A 21465-nucleotide genomic window follows, 5' to 3' on the forward strand; every position below is an offset into this window, starting at 1 on the left:
TTCACACTTCCAAGATTGTCACAGATCCCTTGAAGTTATAATGTTAAAGTCTGAAGGTTTTTGTTCAGTGCAAGTAATTCTAACTCACCTTGGAAGAAGCTGTGGAGAAGTATCTTTTCATAAAAGATGCTTTAATAAAAGCAGCAAGCAGCATCAATAATAATATGGAGGAAAATAATCAGAATCTATTTGTGAGACCTGAAAAATAGAAGTCCAAATGATTTCTATATAGCATGCATGAGTTTTTAATTGTGTAATTTATGTCTATTTGTAATTAAGAATTTAAATTAGCTATCCTAAGGAAAAGGAAATAATCCTAAAATTTTATGAAATAAAAACAGGTGTAAGCAATCCCTTTCTCACTCTAAAATATTTATTATTATTTTTTACTACAATTAGCATTATTACAGCTAATACAGTTGTAAAGTTAGCATTATTTTTACAGCTTATGTAATTCATTTATCTTTGTTTCTGGGTAGCTTTCCTTAGCTTCTATGTCCTAGCTGCTTTGGTATGCAGTTTCTATAAACCATTGTAGCCCAGATTCTTTCTTATTATTCTATAACTGTAACATATATTTTAAATGATTCAAACATGTCTTCATTAGCCAGGGAGGACAAAGTTAAAACATAGCCTTTCCATTTACTTACTTAGAAAACTCCTGTTGAAGGAAAAAAAGAAAAACTAATGAAAAAGGTCAGACCACAAGGAGGCAGTACTCCCATAGATGAAGGCACTGCAGGAAAGGTGAATGCAACAGAGGGAGGTCATTGAAGGGTATGTTTAAGATGACAGTACCATTTTTGATTGGCTGTGAAATCACAATGAAGATTCCTCCAGGGCTTCCAAACCAAAACAGCCAGAAAAATCCAGGACCATGAACTAGGCCCATTGAACACGGTCAGTTCCAGGCCTCCAAAAAAAAAAAAAGAAAACTCCTGTTGACTTAACATTGTGTTAACCAAAGTCAATCATGGCCGCACACTAAAAATATTTTGAGATGGTTGAAATCCTGTCATTAAAAGAGTTGTTTTACAGTTAGCTTACTGAGTAGCCCTTAAAATTTAAACTGACCAACACTTAGAGACCATGACCATGTCTGAGATTAAATATAAGTTGGCATATGGTAAGAGCACTTAGCACGATGGGCCACACACTATTTAAGTTGCTTGACAATAACATCATGTTCGACTCTGTAGCCTTTCTAGAGTGCTGAGTTTGAGCCAGACCCTGTTCTATTTCTTGACAAGTCATAACGTGCTTCATCTTTATAACAACCCTCTGCAATAGGTATTCTTGTCCCCCAAGAGACCTGTCCAAGGTCACCCAGCTTGTCATAGGTGAAGGTGAAGCTAAGATTCAATCTTAGGGGCCTGGCATCAGACACAACTCTGCTCTGCTGGCGGATTTCTTATAGGCCCCTCTGGGTGCCATGTCTGGTGCTGGGTAAAGTTCTGACAAGAGGAAGTGCTTTATTTTCTTTCTTTTTTTTTTTTTTTTTTTTTGGTTTTTTGGCCAGGGCTGGGTTTGAACCCGCCACCTCCGGCATATGGGACCGGCGCCCTACTCCTTGAGCCACAGGCGCCGCCCATGCTTTATTTTCTTGAAATTTCCTTTTTTAATTGAAGCTTGGATCTATTTTTCTTTTAAGTAAGCATGTGTCAGGTAATATATTTAAAGTTTCAGTTGATTGAGAATTTTGTTTATTTTTTAAAATTTACCTTGTATGTAATTTTCAGACTGAAAATTAAAGAGCTATCTTCTTTAGCCACTGCAATTATGTCTCATAAACTGCCACCATTTTTCTTGCCAATGCTGTCACTTTTGAGATGGGTCTTTAAAGGCACTTAAAAAAGTCCTTGTCTGACTTGGAAGACTTGGCTATTATCATAATCTTTGGGAAACCCCAAAGATTATGTCCCCATTCATTTCTATTGCTTATTGATTCACAGAGAGGCATTATTTTCATTCATTTATTCATCCATCCGTCCATCCATTTGTTTAAACAAGCCTTCTCTTAAAATATGCAGGGTTAGGATAAAAACACAAATGAAGGCCCATGCCCATCCCCTTTTCTTCATACCCCCAGCTCTGTTGAGCACCACGGTGGACCTCCAAAATGCACAGGTAGCCACACCATTCCCCAAGTCCAGTCTTTATACTTCCATGCCTGACAGAGCTGTCCCTTGGCTGCATTTCAAGACTGAGAGGCTACACACTGGCAGGATGATCTGCTTTCAGGATACACTGGGGGAGGGGAGAGGCTATTCCAGTCTCTGGATGCAAGTTTTGGCTGGAGAACCTAGAGGTCTCAAAAAATGGGTCAAGAAGTGGGGAGATTGCGCACAAATTTCCGGCAGGAACCTTCTTTTGGCTACATGGACTTCTTGCCCCCTGGGTGAAGCAGGAAGCATAGGGAAGTGTCAGTGGCTGCCTAGGTCAGCAGTTTGTATTGTTCTAATATTTTACAAGTATTTATTTGGTGTGTGTTCTGTGCCATAAGCTATTCTACAGACTGAGGATATACTGAAATAAAATGGAAAAAATCCTCATGAAGTTTACAGTCTAGTATAAATAGATACCATCTTTTATACACTGAATTGTGTGATACCCATAACATCAAGCTATGTTGAATAGAGGATTGTTCATATGTGTGTTCTATAAGAGTTTCCTTTAAGAGTTTCCTTTGTCTGAAGTTTTGAGAGGCTTAGAGACTAGGGGAAATTGTTATTGTGCTTTGTCCCTCGGAGAAAACTTCTCAATTTTGCTGTGAAAGAACAGAGTTTCCTCTCACATCCTGATTCTTAACAGTTTTACTCAACAAACGTTTACTGGGCATTTTCTTTATGACAGTCACACTTGAACTGAACTGTTAAAATACTGCATAAATTAGGTCACTTTCTGAACATTCAAGGTTCTTTCAATCTAAACATGGGACATTTTCCCATACTGGGCTATAAGGCCCTGAATTTACTATAAATGCTCCCTGTAATTACTGGACATGTCTTCCTGGACCTAATTACCCTCATTAAGAAATGATGTGTTAGATAAATTAGCCCATGAATCCCTTTCAGATTCAAGAGAAGAATCATCTGTACCTGAAGACTGGTGAGTGGAAGTGTTCCTTACCCACCTTTGCTCACAGCACTGAGAAACAAACATTAGATGTGTCAGACAGTGCTTTGGCATGTGTTCACTCATTTGTTCATTGTACTTAAAGGGTGGTTCAGAATTGGAAGAGTTATGCCATGTGCCCCAATTATGTCTCAGTGAGTCATACCAATAAATACCTACCTGACTTACTATTTTAATTATGAGTTAATTTGCAAAGTAATGTTACATGAAGGCCCTTGAGAGAGAGGTGCTTCTGTGGGATGATTTATAAGGCATTTTGCTTTGCTCCCCTCTCCTTCCTTGCCTTTGGTGTTTTCTATAATTTTTCTGTTGAATTCTGGTGTTATCTTTTAAATGGTGTATTTAAATGATGATCTACTATTTTGGCTCTCCTTTGTGTAGACAGCAAGTCCCTCTTTTTAAATTTTATTTTGATATTTTTAAGATTAGTCAAGTGCAATAGTAAGAAGAGTAGAACAGGTAGTTGAATCTGTAACTGTCGGTGAACAAACAAGTGAGATAACTCAGTACCTTTGAACGAGCCTTGAAGCCCTTCACAAAATTTCTTATGTCAATCGGAGAGTAAAGGTTACTGGGGGCAGCTATGTAGTTGAGAGTTTGGAGGCTTTAAAATTAGAGTTCCCGTATTTATATTTGAAAGTAATTGAATCCTTATGATCTTTTACAATGCAAGCATACTCAAAAGTCTGTATGTGTGTTAAGCGAAATAAGCCAGGCATAGAAAGACAAATATCACATGCTCTTATTCATATGTGAGAGCTAAAAAAGTTGATGTCATGGAGGTAGAAAGTAGAATAATAAATACCTGAGACTGGAAAGGAGGTATGTGTTGGGGGGACAGGATGGAATGAAGAGAGTTTAGTCACTGGGTACAGACATACAGTTAGTTGAAGGAATAATACTGATATTTGACAGCAATATTAGTTGTCAATACTAATATTTGACAGCAGATACTATAGTTGACAGCAATATGCTGTATATTTTAAAATAGCTAGAAGAGAGGACTTGAAAACTTTCAAATACATAGAAATGATAAATACTCAAAGTGATGCATACCCCAGATACTCTGATTTGATCATTATACATCCTATGCATATAACAAAATATCACATATACCCCCATAAATATGTACAAATGTTATCTATCAATAAAAAACGATGATACAAAAAAGAAAATTTTTATTCAATGTTTCCAATATCTATTATGTTTTAGATACTGTGCTAGACTTTGGAGACACAGTCATGTGCAAGATGGTCAGTATTTCTGTCCTCACAGACTTTTTAGTTTAGTGAGGGGAAGACTAACAGTTGTTGGTTAAGTCTTGAGCAATGCTGGTTAAAACTTCCACTGCACAGAAACACCTTACCCATACAAGGCTAAGAATGTTCCAGTACATCTTCAGAACCATATTAGAATAAATAAATCATCTATGATTGATGTGAATACCCATATAACTTTTACAAAACTTTTAATTTTCATCACTTCCCAAATTTACTCTAGCCTAGGGGAGTAATCCTAAATTTTGAAAGGGGGGAAAGCTTTATGAACAAATATATCCATTTCAATTGTAAAAATTAGAAGAAACCTAAATATTTAATAGTAAGCATTTATTTATTATTTATTTATTTTTTTTATTGTTGGGGATTCATTGAGGGTACAATAAGCCAATAGTAAGCATTTATTAAGTAATCTATGGGTGTATTTTCATGAACCTTAAAAGTATTTTTATTGCTGGGCGGTGCCTGTGGCTCAGTCGGTAAGGCGCCGGCCCCATATACAGAGGGTGGCGGGTTCAAACCCAGCCCCGGCCAAACTGCAACCAAAAAATAGCTGGGCGTTGTGGCGGGCGCCTGTAGCGGGAGGCTGAGGCAGGAGAATCGCTTAAGCCCAGGAGTTGGAGGTTGCTGTGAGCTGTGTGACGCCACGGCACTCTACTGAGGGCCATAAAGTGAGACTCTGTCTCTACAAAAAAAAAAAAAAGTATTTTTATTGCTACATGATATTTGTACATATTTGAGGTATATGTGATACTTCATCATTTCTATGTGTTGGCAACATTTCAAGTCTGGTTTTCTAGCTATTTTGAAATATATAATACATTAATGTTAACTGTAGTCACCTTACTCTGTATCAAGCATTAGAACTTCATCCTTCTAACTGTATGTATGTGTCCATTAACTAACCTCTCTGCATCCCCCCACCCACTCATACACTCTTCTTAGCCTCTGCTATCTATTCTCTTCCTCCATGAGAACAACTCTTTTAGCTTCCACAGCTGAGTGACAATGTCATTATTTGTCTTTCTGTGCCTGACTTGTTTACTTAAATAATGACCTGCAGTTTCATTATTTTTTGTGAATGAAATGATAGGATTTCATTCTTTCTATGAGGAAATAATATTCAATTATGTGTATATGCCATATTTTCTTTATCCATCCTCTGTCAATGAACATATAGGCATATTCCATATCTTTGCTTCTGTAAATAGTGCTGTAATAAACACAAAAGTGCAGATATCCTTTTGATGTTCTGATTTCTTTTTCTTTGGATAAATGCCCAGCAGGGGGATTGCTGGATTGTATGATAGTTCTATTTTAGTTTTTTTGAATTTATATAAGGCTTTCAATAATGTCTGTACTATATTTCATTCCTATAGAGTTCCTTTCCTATGCATCTTTATCAACATCTGTTTTTTTTTTTCTTTTTTCTTTTTTTTACTAATAGCCATTCTTACTTGGTTTATATTATATATAATTGTGGTCTTGATTATTTACCTGATGGTTAATGATGTTGAGCACTTTTTATATGCTAGTCGGTCTTATGTATGTCTTCTTTTGAGAAATATCTATTAATATTCTTTGCCCATTTTTAATGAGATTATTTGATCTTTAATGTTGAGTTGTTTGGGTTCTTTGTGTACTCTACATATTAGTCCCTTGTTGGATGAATAGTTTGAAAATATTTTCTCCTATTCTACATATCTCTTCATTTTGTGAATTGAATTACTTGCTGTGTAGAAGCTTTTTAGTTGAATGTAGTCCCATTTGTCTATTTTTGTTTTCACTGACTTTGTTTTGAGATTTTAGTTATAAAATCTTTGTCTAGGCCAGTGGTTCGACGAAAATAATTTTATGGTTTGGGATCACCACAACATGAGGAACTGTATTAAAGTGTTGCTGGCATTAGGAAGGTTGAGAACCACTGATCTATTTGAAGGTCTCTGAGCTTCCTATATCTAGATGTCTAAATGTCTGACTGGACTTGGGAAGTTTACAGCTACTATTTTGTTAAATAAGTTTCTGTCCCTTTTTGTTTTCTTTTTGCATCTGAGACACCAAAAATGTACAAAAATTTGTATAGCAGGTCTTCTTTTTTTGTTATCCCATATGTCACATATCAAAATTTTCAATTTTTTTTTGTTCTTTTTAAAATTTTGTCTATTATTTCAAAAGAATCGTCTTTAAGTTCAAAATTTCTTCTGGTTTATCTAGTGTATTGTTGGAGCTCTCAAACGTATTTTTTATTTAATTTCATTCAGTGGATTCTTCAGTTCTAGGATTTCTGTTCAGTTATAATATCTATTCTTTATAAATTATTCCTTCATATTCTGAATTATTTTTCTGGCTTCTTTGTATTGTTTATTTATGTTGTCTTTTATGTCACTGGGCTTATTTAATGATTATTTTGTTTTTTTGTTGGTATTAAATTTATTTTTTGTGAAATCTGTTGCTGGGGAATTATTGTATTTCTTTGGAGGTGTCATATTTCCTTGCTTTTTCATGTTTCTCATTTATATCTATGTCTCTCATGTAACAGTCACTTCTAATTTTCTGAATTTGCTTTTTTAGGGAAGAACTTTATCCCAAAGATGTTTGTTATCTATAGTGTTGAGTGGGTGGGCAGTGTTAGCAGGTTCAGATGGTTTGATTCTTGGAATTCTGAGTGGCTCCTTTGGGTGCTAGTAATGGCAGCAGTGGATCTAGCAAGTGGACAGGTCCATGGTCTCCTAGCCAGCATGGGGAGTAGTGGTAGGGGGACAACTTTCTGGCTCCCAAGCTATGTACACTGGTGTTGGCAGTAGCTGCAATGAGCTGGGAAATCCAGTCCCTTGGCCTGCAGTGGTGTATGTGGGTGCTCTTCATGAGCAGTGGAGGGAGCAGAGCTAGGTTGGGCAGAACTAGCCCATTGGTACATGAAGTCACTGGCTAAGTAGGAGCTGAGTAATTCTGAGCAGATTTCTCAGGTGAGTTTGGCAGTGGCTGTGCTTCCGCCCTGCTTCTGGGGATGATGGTGCTGCTTTCATTGGCAGTAGCTGTAGGCAGACAGCTGGGAGCACAAGCTTGGGCTCCAGGTAGTGGCTGTGGGTGGGGTAGCTTGTCTCCAGAGCACAGGCAGATAAATATATACCCTGTCTGCTGGTGGTGGTGTGGTTGCCTCCAGTGAGTTGTGTTTTGATACTGGTGGCAGCAGCCAGGAATGTTGGCATCTGGGAGTGGTAGTCTGTCCTCAGGGTGCATAAAATGAGGATGGGTCTTCTGCTGGGGTTGCTGCTGATGGTTTACACTTCAGTCTTGGCAGCAGCCAGACTTGGTAATGGGTGCAGGTGGAGAATGTCACTGGGGCTACATGGATGTGGAGATGTAGTGGCTCTTGGACCCAGGGCAGGATATATAGTCTGGTAGAGATTTTGCTCTCAAAATGGCACCATACTGTACCTGCTTAGAACTCCCAGTTTACACTGGGACCCAGTGTAAACTCCTTCCTGGAGCAATACCATCACACTCTCTAGGCTTCTCCCTATACTAGCCTTAGAGTCTGAGAGTTGAGGGGCTTTTCCATGGCTAGGATTGCAGGAGTCCATTGTGGGAATGTGGACTGCTGGGGGTCTCTCACTTACCCTTTCCACACAATGTAGAGCCTCTACAGACTTCTAGTCAACCCCAGCTGAGAAGGGATTGATGCCTCACTTCCCACTCCTTCCCTGCTTTTGGCACTTCTTGTCACTTCTCTGTTGAATTCCAGTACTCTCTCTTAGGTAATCTAATGTGTGATGATCTACTCATTGCTATTTTGGTTCTTTTCTGTGAAAGAGATAGGTACCAGATGCCTCTAGTTATCATCATATATGCCCTCTTTTATAAACCTATATGTAACTATTAAGAATAATGTCCTTTTCACATGGAACCTCTACTGTGTTATTCTTTCTTTCTCAGTCACTTTTCCTTGTCTCATCTGTTTTCTGGGATCTTTTTTGGACACAAAACTAAAATGTGACACATAGTGGTCTGTCTGTAGACCTTAAGAACTGTTTGGGGAAATATTTCTCAAGAGGAAATACTTTGAAAAGATTATCAGTCACTTCCTCATGAGTTCTAAAATCTTTGGTCCTGTTCTGAGTAAGGATAGTTAAAATCTATCCCATGATTCCATGGGTAGACACACAGAACCACCTTACACTTGGCAGGTGGATCCCCTGCCCCCATATCCCAAGCCTCAGGAGCCTCTTTACTTTGATGTATTTGCTTTGAAATTTATAAGACCCCTATGGTGACTAGGATTTTCTAAGTCCGGACCGTGACAGTGTGGATCCCATACCTATTTCTTCCCTTTAGAGCACTCTGTTATCCTCTACCCATGGTGTGGGATTAGACAGATAACCTGAAAAGCTCTGGATCTAGATGGTAGCCTTGTGGGTGGATCGTTCCCACAATTCCCGTTGGCCAGCACAATACTTCTTTTGTGGTATAGTATGGACACTGGGCCTCAAGAATTGTGCTGACATGATGATTTGGGGTGATTCTTACTTATGTGAGGCATAGGACAAGTTCAGAGCTCTGGACTTGGGACAATTTCTTGCCTATCCTTGGGTTTGAGCTGTGTGTATGTGCCCAAGTATTGATTTTCTCCTATAAATGTTCTAACGATAACACCACCTCTGGTCTATAGCACTCTCGAGTGGGGCATGGTAGCAGATTTGTTTTATCCTGTGCATCTGTCCACTGGCATCCAGGACAATCACCCACCCTGTTTGAAACCACTTGTCTCTTTGACAGACCTCTGGGGGTGGCCACACCTATCTTTTTTGATGGCTTTAGAGATTACTACCATGAAATCTGAACAAGACATTTGAATCTATGTCCTTTCTTACCTCTACTTGATGTTGATTTTTAAGCCATCAGAAGGAAGGATGAACATTCTTCGTGCAAATGAGATTGATCATTTTATTCTGCCCACTGGTCCCTCATCTATCGATAGATGAGGGACCAGTGGGCAGAATAAAATGATGTTTAACATTGGAAGAAATTATATTCTAGAATTCCATGATGGTAGCTGATAGAATTTAAAAAATATGATTGGACTTGTGTTGGTCTGGTTATACTATAAAACTCCAAAAAAATTTAACGTGATCAGAAAACAAATGATCATTTACATTTTCCAGCATACTCTTGGTAGGATTTGCATTTGGTTATCATCAGTGGAGCCCTCTGAGGTCACAGTAGTGACTTTTGAGGAATTCATTGTACGTTGGTATTCATGGCTGGCATGATGGAGGCTGCAGTGTCATGAGTAATTGTGTAGACAGCATTGTGTGGTATATGGAACTGGAAAGGCAAGAAGATCTATACTAACTATATCAATACAAGCATGTTCCTGAGGGGAAGAAGAAGAAGGATATTAAATTAGCCAGTAAATGCACATTTGATGATAAAGAGATGGTTCTTCAACCTGAGATAGTGTCTGGACCCTATGAAGAATCTTCATATGGACCAACTGAGCAATAACAAATGTGTTAGTATTTCTTCCCTATCCATTATGCTAGATCCATATCAAGAAATCACTATACCTTGCATGGGTCCATACATTTTGTAATATATTTAAAAATTACATTTTTTACATAGATAAGTGTCCCCATAAAACCTATTTTTGAATAACGTTGTGTATCTTATTGCTTGCTCTGGAGATTTACCCAAACAAACAAACAAACAAAAAACCCTTCCATCTTTTTAATGCCATTATTTCTTTTGTTGTTGTTTTTTTTTAATTAATATTAAATCATAGCTGTGTACATTAATGTGATCACGGGGCACCATACATTGGTTTTATAAACAGTTTGACACATGTTCATCACACTGGTTAATATAGCCTTTCTGGCATTTTCCTAGTTATTGTGTTAAGACAATTATCTCATTGCCTCTAAGAATATTTCTTTTTTTCTATTGTTTCAGGTTTATTTGAGGGTACAAAAAATTAGGTTACAATGTTTGCATTTGTTAGGTAGAATTCCTCTTATATTTGTGCCCTGCCCCTAAGAGGGGTGCCATACACCCTAACGTTGTGCCCGTTTAGTGGGGGCACATCCTAAAAACATTTCTTAAAGAATTTAGAGAAGGTGATTGTAAGATAAAGCAGTAGGTGACCATTAGAGGAAGAAAAAGAGTAGGAGTTGATGAAAGCAACTATGAGAATTGGAAAAGAGACGAGTTATTGGAGGTAGAGGCAGATAGCAGAACAAGCAGTAAAAGATTCAGAAGAAGCACAGTAGATGGTAAAAGACCATGGCAATGGAAAAATTATACTGGAGAGTCTGGAGGCTAAGTTGCTGTGACAGAACATTTAGTCTTACCCAGGAGCTCGTGATAGTTTATAGAAAGGTCATGCTGCAGAGCTGGTGAGTGGCTCTGCCATTCTTATCATGTGGTTTCCCTCATGAATCTAAAGCAGCTGTTCCAGCTCTTGCCATCTCCTAGGGATGGAGAAAAGAGACCAGGGTGGTAGTGCATGTCCAACTGCCTTAAGGGTAAGGTCTGTAAGTGGTTCACTCACAACCCATTTGGCTGGAACATTGAAACATGGCTACAACTAAATGCAAAGAACTCTTGTTTAGCTGGCCAGCCATATGCACAGCTAAGAATCTATTGTTACTGAATAGGAAGGGACAGTAGATTTAGGGGATAAGTATTCCCTTGTGATATGAATACACGAAGCCAATAAACACTTTAAGCAAAATCAGTTGATAAGACTGAGACTAGGAAATGAACAGCTGTAGTAATGAATCACTCTTCTAGCTAGAACTCTTTGTCTTTATGCAAAGAATCATACGTTTTAGAATTACTGTATAATATCAAGAGATTATATTCCTCCTTGATCTCTTAAAATGGCACTTCTCTTCTTCCTGTTTCACCACCCTAAACACTTCATTCTCCATGTATACAAAATTCATGCATCCTTTGAGGATTTTCTTCCACCATGGCTTCTTTCTATAATAAAAAGCTCACGTTTTCTTGTCTTCCAGGCTACCTGTTATAACTATTGTTGAAAGTGCCATTTCCTTTTTTATTGTTATATTATATCTTGTATTGTGTTCAAAATTTTTCCCAGGCACATAATTTTTGCTTCTTCCTGAATGCTGTAACTTTCCTGAGGACAGAAGCCTTCTCACGCTTCTTTTGAATTTCCTGTAATGTCTTGTTTAGTGCTGAGGAAAGAAAAGTGCTTATTAGATGGCACTAACTTTCCTTTCTTATATAAAAATTGATATGGAAACCTCAGAGAGTTTATACATCAAAAATCCAAGATACCAAAGCTAACCTATCAAACCCAGATAGATGATAAATGCAACAGGTTCAAGGATTCAAGGGAAGGGTGCGGTGGCTCACGCCTATAATCCTGGCATGGTGGGAAGCTGAGGTGGGTGGATTACTTGAGCTCAGGAGTTCAAAACCAGCCCAAACAAGAGTGATTCTCTGTCTCTAAAAATAGCTGGGTGTTGTGGTGGGCACCTATAGTCCCAGCTATTTGAGAGGCTGAGGCAAGAGGATCACTTGAGCCCAAGAGTGAGCCCAAGGTTGCTGTGAGCTAAGAAGCCACAGCCCTCTACCAAGGGCATGAAAGTGAGGCTCTGTCTTAAAAAGAAAAAAAAAGAAGAATTCAAAGATCACATGGGTTCCCTCATCAAAGGTATTATTGAAGGAGGTGGCTTTTTGTTTACAAATCTTGCATTTGGGAGAGATTTTACTGTAGTTGCAAAGAGTGTTTTGGTTTTACACCAAGTATGAAACTCTCTGACTATGGGAGATAATGATAGGTTTTTAGTGCTGAATATAGATTACTCCTATGTATCTAGAATCTAAATAACCAGGAAGCTCAAGCAACTAGCAAAACAAAACAAAATAGAGTAGGTAAAAGGCTTATTTTAAAAAGCAAACTTCCAAAAGATATCAGTACTGGTTTTATATCCATCTGTGTATCCATTTATTTTTCTGGACTAAATATATTTGTACTGCTTTCAATTATCATTAATGTACCATTTTTATAATCAATTTTTTAAAAAATAACTTTAGATTTCATTAGGGGGATTAATGAGGGATATAATATAAAATTACGAAAATTATGATGGAATAAATATTCTTTGCCATGTCATCATTGAAATGACTTTTTTATTCCTAGAAATTCCTAATTATGCAAGATAGATTGTGCTCATAGTATTCTTGTTCTTAATACTTAGTTGACATTAAATCCAGTCTATGATGTAAGTAATTTGCTAGTTACCAAAATAATGAAAAGATATGGGGCAAAGAGATTCCCCTGGTAGATGAACAAATTTCAACTGTATGTGTATTTGTTTGTACAAAATACCCCAGAAATAAAGTAGAATAATAATAATGTTTAATTTGAAAAAATTAATAATAAAAAATAATAATAATGTTTAATTTGAAAAATTTACTTATCTTTGTAAATTTGGGCCACAAATTTCTAATGATCTAATCTTGTTTCTGTTGGGGTAAGGTTATTTAAAATTTAAATCTTAAAAATAATTATTTTCACAAGCTATTAAATTTACCTTTAATTTAATGGTACTGATGAAAAGGGGGAAGTAATATTTGAGATATTCAAATTTCCAGCTATGCACCTAATCTTTTAATCCTTATATGGTATTTAATTAAGATAAGCTTGTACATATAGCTACCAATTTTGAATGATTTCTTCCCTGTTTAAAATCCTTAAAAACCAAAACCTTAAAAAACTTCAAAACAATCAAATCCATAAGATTTTGTAAGTCATTCTTATCATTACTATTATCATCAAAGTAAGTCGTTGTTATCATTACTATTATTTTTATGATTTGCATGTTTCCTTCTGTTATCCTTTTCTTTTTTAGTGATAAGGTACTTGAAATTAGTCTTATAAACTAAATTCTATAAAAATCATTATATGAGAAAAATATAAGAGGGTTCTTATCTAACAAAAGCACTTAACGTAAACTTCTTCTATGTACCCTCAATGAATCCCCAACAATAAAAAAATCATTATATGAAATATATTATTATGCTGATAAATAACGTGTTTACTGTTATTGAGAAACCATGCAATTCTAAATTAATTAAAGATTAATTATGAGGGATATTATTTTGTGGCTTAGATAATCCTAAAAAAAAATCAGCTAAATAAATAGATCCTATTGGAAAAACAAATTTTAGAGTTTCTTTGACCCTTATACGATATGAATCTGATCATTTTTACATGAATTTTTGCTAAACACTGCTGACTTGAGTTGGAATTTGCTGGAGTATCTATTATTTACTGTACCAGATCCAAATTATATACTGTGTCATTTTATTACTATGTTCATTACATTGTTGGAAACAATATAATTTTGTCCTGATGGAATATGAAAAGACTATTTCTTTTCAACTGGGACACATTTACTTTGGTTTTTATTTTACTGTTGACTTCCAAGAGCACTAAATAATGCTCTTTTTAATAATAATGCTTTTTGTCACTTTGTGTATGGTCTTACACAAATTTTCATAGTCTGCCACAATATTTTAGTACCACCAAGGGCACTGGACTCTGAAAACTATCTAAAGTGGTTTGCCTTCTGTTACTTTAAAAGATTAATTGGATAGAGCACTGTGGTGGAACTGTGACTCTATTAATAAAATTAAAATTGATATAATCAATTCTGGATTTCGGTTTAGAGAGAGGTGGTATCGGTCAACCAAAATATTGAAGAACAACCCTAATTTTGTTCTTTTAGGTTCAGATGAATCTGGGAGGGTATTATAACTTTGGTTATAATCCTACCCATGGGTATAGATATTCATAAAGTATAATAAATAAAATTTTACCTTTAATAGATAAAATTAATAAAGACACTATTTAAAATAAATAACATTGCCTTTTAACCTTTTTGGCTGCTTTGTGGGGTTTGGGGTATATACATGTGTGTGTTTTCAAGTAAATCCTTCCAAAGCCTAAGATGTGTTGTCTTATATAATGTTTTTATTAGAAATACCAATTATTCAAGAACACAACAGTGAAAAGAAAAATGAAAAATATAAATAGACATTCTCCAGGGACAAAAAAAATAGATTGCATGCAAGCATTACATGAGTCACTATCTCCACCTAGTGCTAGCTTTTCAGAAGTAGGATTCCAGAGACCTTACTGATGCTGTAAAGTTCTAATTTATGTTACACACATGTACTGTCATTATAGTTGTGCCTGCTAGTGTCATTACAGTTAAGGGTCTGTCAGCTTTTCATTTATAAAGCAGAACATTAAAAGGTCTATTGCTTTTACATAAAAGCTCATGCTGTGCCAGAACTCTTCAGTCTAATGGCCTTTGCTCTATGTGAATGTTTATTAACAGTATAAGTTGAACTTGACCAGCTCATTTTAAAGGCACCCTGATGGGCTGAAGTTACATAGGCACTGCAATCAGAGGATGGAAATTTTTAGAAGTAAACTAAAAAGTGATTTTATATTCATACCTGTGTGCTTATGTAAGTTATGACTACACTATATACATAGAGTTTTTTTGGTTTTAAATCCTCACACTTCAAGATTAAACTAATCTTCAATAACAAACATTTTGGCCAGAAGAGTATTTAGACTTAACTTAGACTCTTTTATGGCAAGGTACCCTACCTGAGAGGATGGTCAACTAGAGATTCAATTGTTCCCCACCCCTGTTTTTGGCATTTTAATTCCAATTTCTCGGTAAACAATAGCCTGGGGAGAAGTTTGTATACTAGGTTTTGTTAGGAAGTGCAAAACCAAGTCAGCAAAAGTAAAAAATGAAAGTGAGGCAGGGAAAGAGGGAAATCAAGGGCTAGTTGGAGTATTACAGATTTGGAGGTAGTTTCTAAAGCAAACTCACTTGGAACACCTTCCACTTAGGCTTTTAGAACACACAATAGTAGTGAGGAAGGGAAAAGTATATATTTGCTGATTCCTCTTATCTCTGAATTCTAATTAATCAAAGTTTGCCCCATGAAAAATTGACTTCCCCTTGCCTCTAGGTTATGTTTCTGATCTCTTCTGGACCTTTTAGGAAATCCCTGGGGAAGCCAGAGCTCATGCCCCTTGGGGCACTGTTTCTTCTAAGTCCTGAAGTGGACTAGTTAGTCTAGTGTAATGGAGCCACTTCAGCTCCTAATTCAGTGAGTCTGAAGGAGGCTGTGCCAAAGCCTGGCCATCTTTCTGGAAGTGAATGAAAGAGTAGGTACTAGTAGAAGAAGAAGAGAACACAGTAGTGGCCAGAGATCTCCAATGAGCATAGGAGTAGGGAGGTGGATGGGATGAGTAAATTTGGAGAGGCACATTAACTGGGTCCTGGAGAATCCATCTCTTATGACAGTCTGATCCACTTGTATCTCTAACCATATCCAGATCTCATAGGAGAATAAGATATGCTCAGATCTGTCTCAGGAGGGTAAGTAACAGGTTAGTACTTCAATGTGGTCATCTGACTTAAAACGGATTGTCAATCAAGACTAAATGCCCATTGCTGCAATTGGTCCTAAGATTCTAATTGATAGGCATCAACTCTCTCCTCCTCCATCTATTTTAAATTCCTCTTATTCTTGGCCAGTGCTTTGGCTAGTCTGAGTTACTTTACCCAGAACTTTATCCTTGAGAAGTCTCAAGCCTTAAATTACTTGCCCACATCAGACCGTGACTGCTACAATTACTCATTCATTCTTTTCTCTGAGCTTAGAAACACTAAGAGTTGCCCCAAGGTAACCTTGGTTTCAGATCTTTGCTTCCTGTATGTAGGAGCAAAATTCAATCCTCATGGTAATCAAGATACATTCTTCTATCAAAAGAGTTAAACCCTTTATTGGCCTGCTGATCTGCTGATGTGAAGAAACCAAAGTGGACAGGTAATACTAAAGCTCCCCTGGGTCAGTGGAAACTTACTGTATCCCCTAGCAGAAGTATTTCCACAATGAAAGTCAGTACCCTAACCCAGAAAACCCTAAGGGTTTGGAAGCAGGAGCATAAATTTTTAAATAGGTCCACTGGAATTGATAGGAAGAAGGGCCAATCCTCCCTCTACAATTGGTTTCTGAACCAACGCCTTCTACCTATTGAGAGTACAACACAATATGTTGCTGGGGTCAGTGTATAAACTGATCCTTTAGAATAGCACCTCGTCCTTTCAAGTGTATCCCCAAGCTGGAGTCTTACTTTAGATGTTAGGGCCTTTCTTCTGTTCTATTCTATTAGGCCAGCTGCTTCTAGGTGATAACATACAATGTAAGCCAAAAAAGTCCTGGGGTTCACTATTCCACCTCCTTTGTTGTAAAATGCAGAGCCACATGTAGAATATTGAAACAGTATTCATACCTCAACGCCACTCAAAAAAAAATTAATTTCAATGGATAACATTTAAACCTAAGGCATGAAACTATAAAAGAAAATGTTGGAAAAACCCTTATAGACATTGGTTTATCCAAAGGTTTTATGAAGAAAACCCCAAAGGCAATCACAGCAGTGACAAAAATTAATAAATGGGCCCTGGTTAAATTTAAAAGCTTCTGTACAGCCAAGGAAACAATTAAGGGAGGGAATATACAATCTACAGAATGGAAGAAAATCTTTGCATGCTATACATTCAATAAACAGAATCTATAAAGAACTCAAGCAAAGCATCAAGAAAAAAACCCAAACTACCCCAGAAAAAAGTGGGCGGCCAAAGACATGAACAGAAGCTTTTCAAAAGAAGATAGAGTAACAGCTAATAAATATGAAAAAATACTCAGTGTCTCTAATAATCAGAGAAATACAAATCAAATTTATAGTGAGGTATCACCTAAATTTGAAAGTCCATGTGATGCGTGATAAACTTTCCCATACTTTGAAGGATTTTTGGTATTCTTGGTCACCAGCCAGTTAAATGGTAGGAGGTCCTCTAATTATCGTGACAACCAAAAAAGTTCTTAAATTCTCAAAATACATCCATGCTACCTCCTACCTCATTGTGCTATGTTGACTTATAATGATTTCATTTATGTGAAAACACGTGAGAAGTGATTGGAGAATACATTCTTTGTGTGTTTTTCCCCAACCACTGTTGAGTTACAGGCTTTGAATAGGTAGAGCACTGGACTTAACCAGCAGTGGTTTATATTTTTCCAAGTGTGTACAAAGAAGGAAGAAGGGACAAAGGGTTGAGACGGAGGGCAAGAGACTGGCTATAATGCTGGACCATGGATCTTAGCTAAGTACAAAGAGAACAATTGACCTGGCTTCGGAGTATGAAAAGGTGATAGATGCAATGGCCTGGAGCTCCTAGTGGAGTTGAGGAATTGTTGGGGTAGGGATACATAAACACAGGAACTAGAAAACAAGGCGGCAGTGGTGAGAGGTGGAGTTTTTGAAATTGTGATTTTAGAAGTGGTACAGTTATCTGTTATGACCAATTTGAGGTTATGTCCTTGGGAAAGGTAGGCTGAATCTAAAAAGGGGTTAAGATCACTAAAGGCACTGAGAGGTCAGAATCTACTTAGATATTGAAAAGATGTTGAGTGATTATAGGAGCAAAGGAGGACAGAACAAAAGTAGACAAGAATGATAAACTCCTCAATAAAGGAGAAGGGAGGATAGAGGAGAACTGATAAGAATGCAACAGGAGAGGGTGATAGGTATTATGGTCTATTGATATATGCTTCAAGGTAACTGGGGATCTGTGGAAATGAATGGAGTAACAATAATCTAAAAGTAGTCATAAGGAGCAGAAAGGGAACTTTTTCACCTCCGGACCGGACCTAGAAGAACTTTGCATGTAGGTGATAAAATATAGCAAGAGAAGTTTCAAAAGAAGCAGATCCTTGGAGATACCTAGGTATTCAGAAAAATAAAATAAAATTGATGTGACCTAAATATGTGTGTTTTGTCACTTTTTGCCTGCAATAGCAGTCACCTTCTGAAGTTGTTCACTAATACTCCTATAGCTCAAATATGTCATCTGAATGAATGAACTCTCCATTTTTCTTTAGATTTTATTTTGGGTTATTGAATACTTATTGTCTTGCTTGTAGCTAATGCTCTAGGACAGCGGTTCTCAACCTGTGGGTCTCGACCCACAGGAACTATATTAAAGGGCCGCGGCATTAGGAAGGTTGAGAACCACTGCTCTAGGAGCATCTAATGGAGTTGAGGAATTGTTGGAGCAGGAAACATAAATACATGAACTAGAAAAAAGGGAGGCAGTGGTGAGAGGGTGAGGATCGAGGATATGTTGTGAGAAAGCAAGACATATTAAAAAAATTACTGCATTCCACCACTACCCTGCCTCTCAGAGCACTCAACTTGGTTCCTCCTGGTTCTGTGCTGGTAAGAAACAAGTTTTTCCACTCCCAAGACTCCTGGTATTCTGGTTCCATGAAATTCCAGCAAGCTTCTGGGAAACCTCATCATTGATCATAAAGTCGAGTACTATGGATGGTTCTGATGGGGCTGGGGTAATCTCAGAAAACTTTTAGGTTCAGGTGACCATCATGTGTGTTACAAAATTATAGGTGATACACTGCTTCTGTATTCTCATTCACTAATCCGTGATGTATTACTCTAATAAATGTTCATCATTTCATTTCTAGGATCTGCATTTCTTAGTTACTGTGATTATATTCTTGCCAATGTCCAATTTTATTGGCTAATTTTGATTTAGGAATTTTACATCTTTAATTATAAGTAAGATTACTATATTTCTTCTTAGATCACTAGTGACTTAATTTGTTATGAATGTTATTTCTCCTTCATGGGATGAATTAACTAGTTTTCTGCATCTTTATGGTTTAGAATATTTTATATAGCATGAAAATTATGTCCCATGCCCTGCAAGATGATATGAGCAGGAGCATGTTTTCTGTTTCCTATTTTCTATGCCAAATCTTTAAGTCTTTCCTTCCCAAGAAATTTATTTATTCTTCAGAGTTTTTATATTTGTTAATACTATTACTTTTAATATTTTCTATATTAAATACTTAGCTCAATTTTTCTATTTCATTTGTTGTATTTTTATTCATCTAGATTTATTTGCAAGACATTTGCTATTATGTTTTTTATTTCAAGAACATTCCTTTCAAAAATTCTAAGGTTCTATTTTCTAAATCACTTCTATTCGAATCTTTATTATTTCTCCTTCACCTATTTTCCACAGAAAAACTTTATATACATTTTAAAATAAATTATTGAGTTGAATGCTTTATTAATTTCCATAGCTCTTAATAAATTAGTACTTTTTAATATTATAAATTTACCTTTGAGTATAATTCTATATATACCTGGTAGGTTTTTCAATATGTTATTTTCATTGCTTATGAAATATCTACTGATCCCATTGTTTTTTCCCCCTGTTTGAGATAATAGAAGTTTGGGAGAGAAAATATGTGTTTGTTTAATTATGTGGTTGAAATTATGAAATTTAAACTTTCATTTATCTCTAGTTTGATTCTATCATTTGGCACAATATGTGGCTTCTTCAATTTTTATTTTAAAACTGTATTAAAGTTTACTGTGTGAATACGTGGCAAATATTACAAATATTCCATGAACTTTTGAGAAAGATATTTTCTGTTAGCATGCTACACTACATGTATTGATTATATAAGTTATATTTTATGTCCTTATTTATTACTTAAAAAATTACCTGATAGTTTATTAATTGTATGTCAGTTTCTTTTTGAATGTCTAAATTTAGTTTTGCTTTTTTACATTACTATTGTCATTTGTCATTGTTACTATAAAATGACTTTTATTCTACTTTACTTTTTGTCTCAAATTCCACTGTCTAGAATAACACTGCCAATTTTGCCTTAATTTAAGCATATTTTCCTGACTTAAATCTTTATTCTTTTATTTGTTAGTTACTTTCATTTGTGTCTCTTATAAATAACACATCAGATTTGGGTTTTTAATTCAAACTAGGTTTTTGCCTAGTACATAGCAAATACTCAAAGAATAATGAATATTTTAAAGTGATATTTAACGTTGCTTAATTCCTTTTATCTTTTGTTTTATTTTAGGTGGGCCATAAAACATGAAGGGACCAGTAAGCCAGACCAGTGGAAACATTCCAGAGTTGAAAATCCTCTATGGAACAAGCTTACCTACATGTGGCCAGTCCTTCCCAGTGGCCAACTAAATAAGGTTGTGTTTTTTAGTATAACAAGTGGCTGTTGAGACTTACCTTCAGGTCCAGTATGTTTTCATATTTCTGAAAACTTCCATGGAGCTTTTGAATTGTGATTGTTGGTGCAAGAGATCAATCCTGCTAATTCTTTTGTTTCATCAATTTATTAGAAAGATGTGATTAAGTCTTCCATTATGGAGACAAATTTATCTATTTCTTCTTGAAGTCTATCAAATTTTACTTTATATATTTTGAAATTTAATTCATAGGCGTGTGAATGTTCAAAATACTATATCTCCATGGTAAACTGAAACTTTTATCATTATGTAGAAACCCTAACTCTTGTAAAAGTCTCATTTATCCAATACTAACAGCAACATCTCAATTTTCCCTTGGTTAGTATTAGCCTTGAATTTCTTTTTTCCATCCTTTTAATTTGTTTGTATATTCTTTTGTTTTAGAAGCGTCCCCAATAAGCAGCTAATATCGTTAAGTTAAAAAAAAATGTCTAACAATATTTGTCTCTAACTTAAAGTATTTGGTCTCTTCTATTTATTGTAATTATGACTATACACTGTATTTAGATTATTGTTTATATTTGCTTTGGATTTTCTGTTTCTTTTCCCCTCATTCTTGTATTCTTCTAGATTGATTTTTTTTCTCATTATATTTTTCTCATCTGCTAGTTTGGAAATTATACCCTCTCTTTCCATTCTTTTTTTGTTGTTATCCTGAATGTTTTACTTTTCATGCATAAATGATAAAAATCTAAAGTTAAATATATTTACTCTTCTCTCCAATCATCAAGAAGATTAGAAACTTTTAACTTCAATTATGATTTTTTTACTTATATGCTATTATTGTTGTGGATTTTAACTTTATTATTTAAAAAATTTCCATAAGATATC

At 35.9% G+C, this 21465-nt stretch overlaps 1 protein-coding gene across 1 annotated transcript in view; it reads left to right on the forward strand.

Annotated features, from left to right (window-relative positions):
- DCDC1 (doublecortin domain containing 1) overlaps nt 1-21465 on the forward strand; it is a 520443-nt gene that overhangs the window by 414860 nt on the left and 84118 nt on the right. Inside the window, 1 exon segment of the mRNA XM_053562883.1 lies at nt 20451-20574. Within this exon segment, the coding sequence (XP_053418858.1) occupies nt 20451-20574 (124 nt within the window).

Source organism: Nycticebus coucang, chromosome 14 (genome assembly GCF_027406575.1).
Source record: "Nycticebus coucang isolate mNycCou1 chromosome 14, mNycCou1.pri, whole genome shotgun sequence".
NCBI classification, from domain to species: Eukaryota; Metazoa; Chordata; class Mammalia; order Primates; family Lorisidae; genus Nycticebus; species Nycticebus coucang.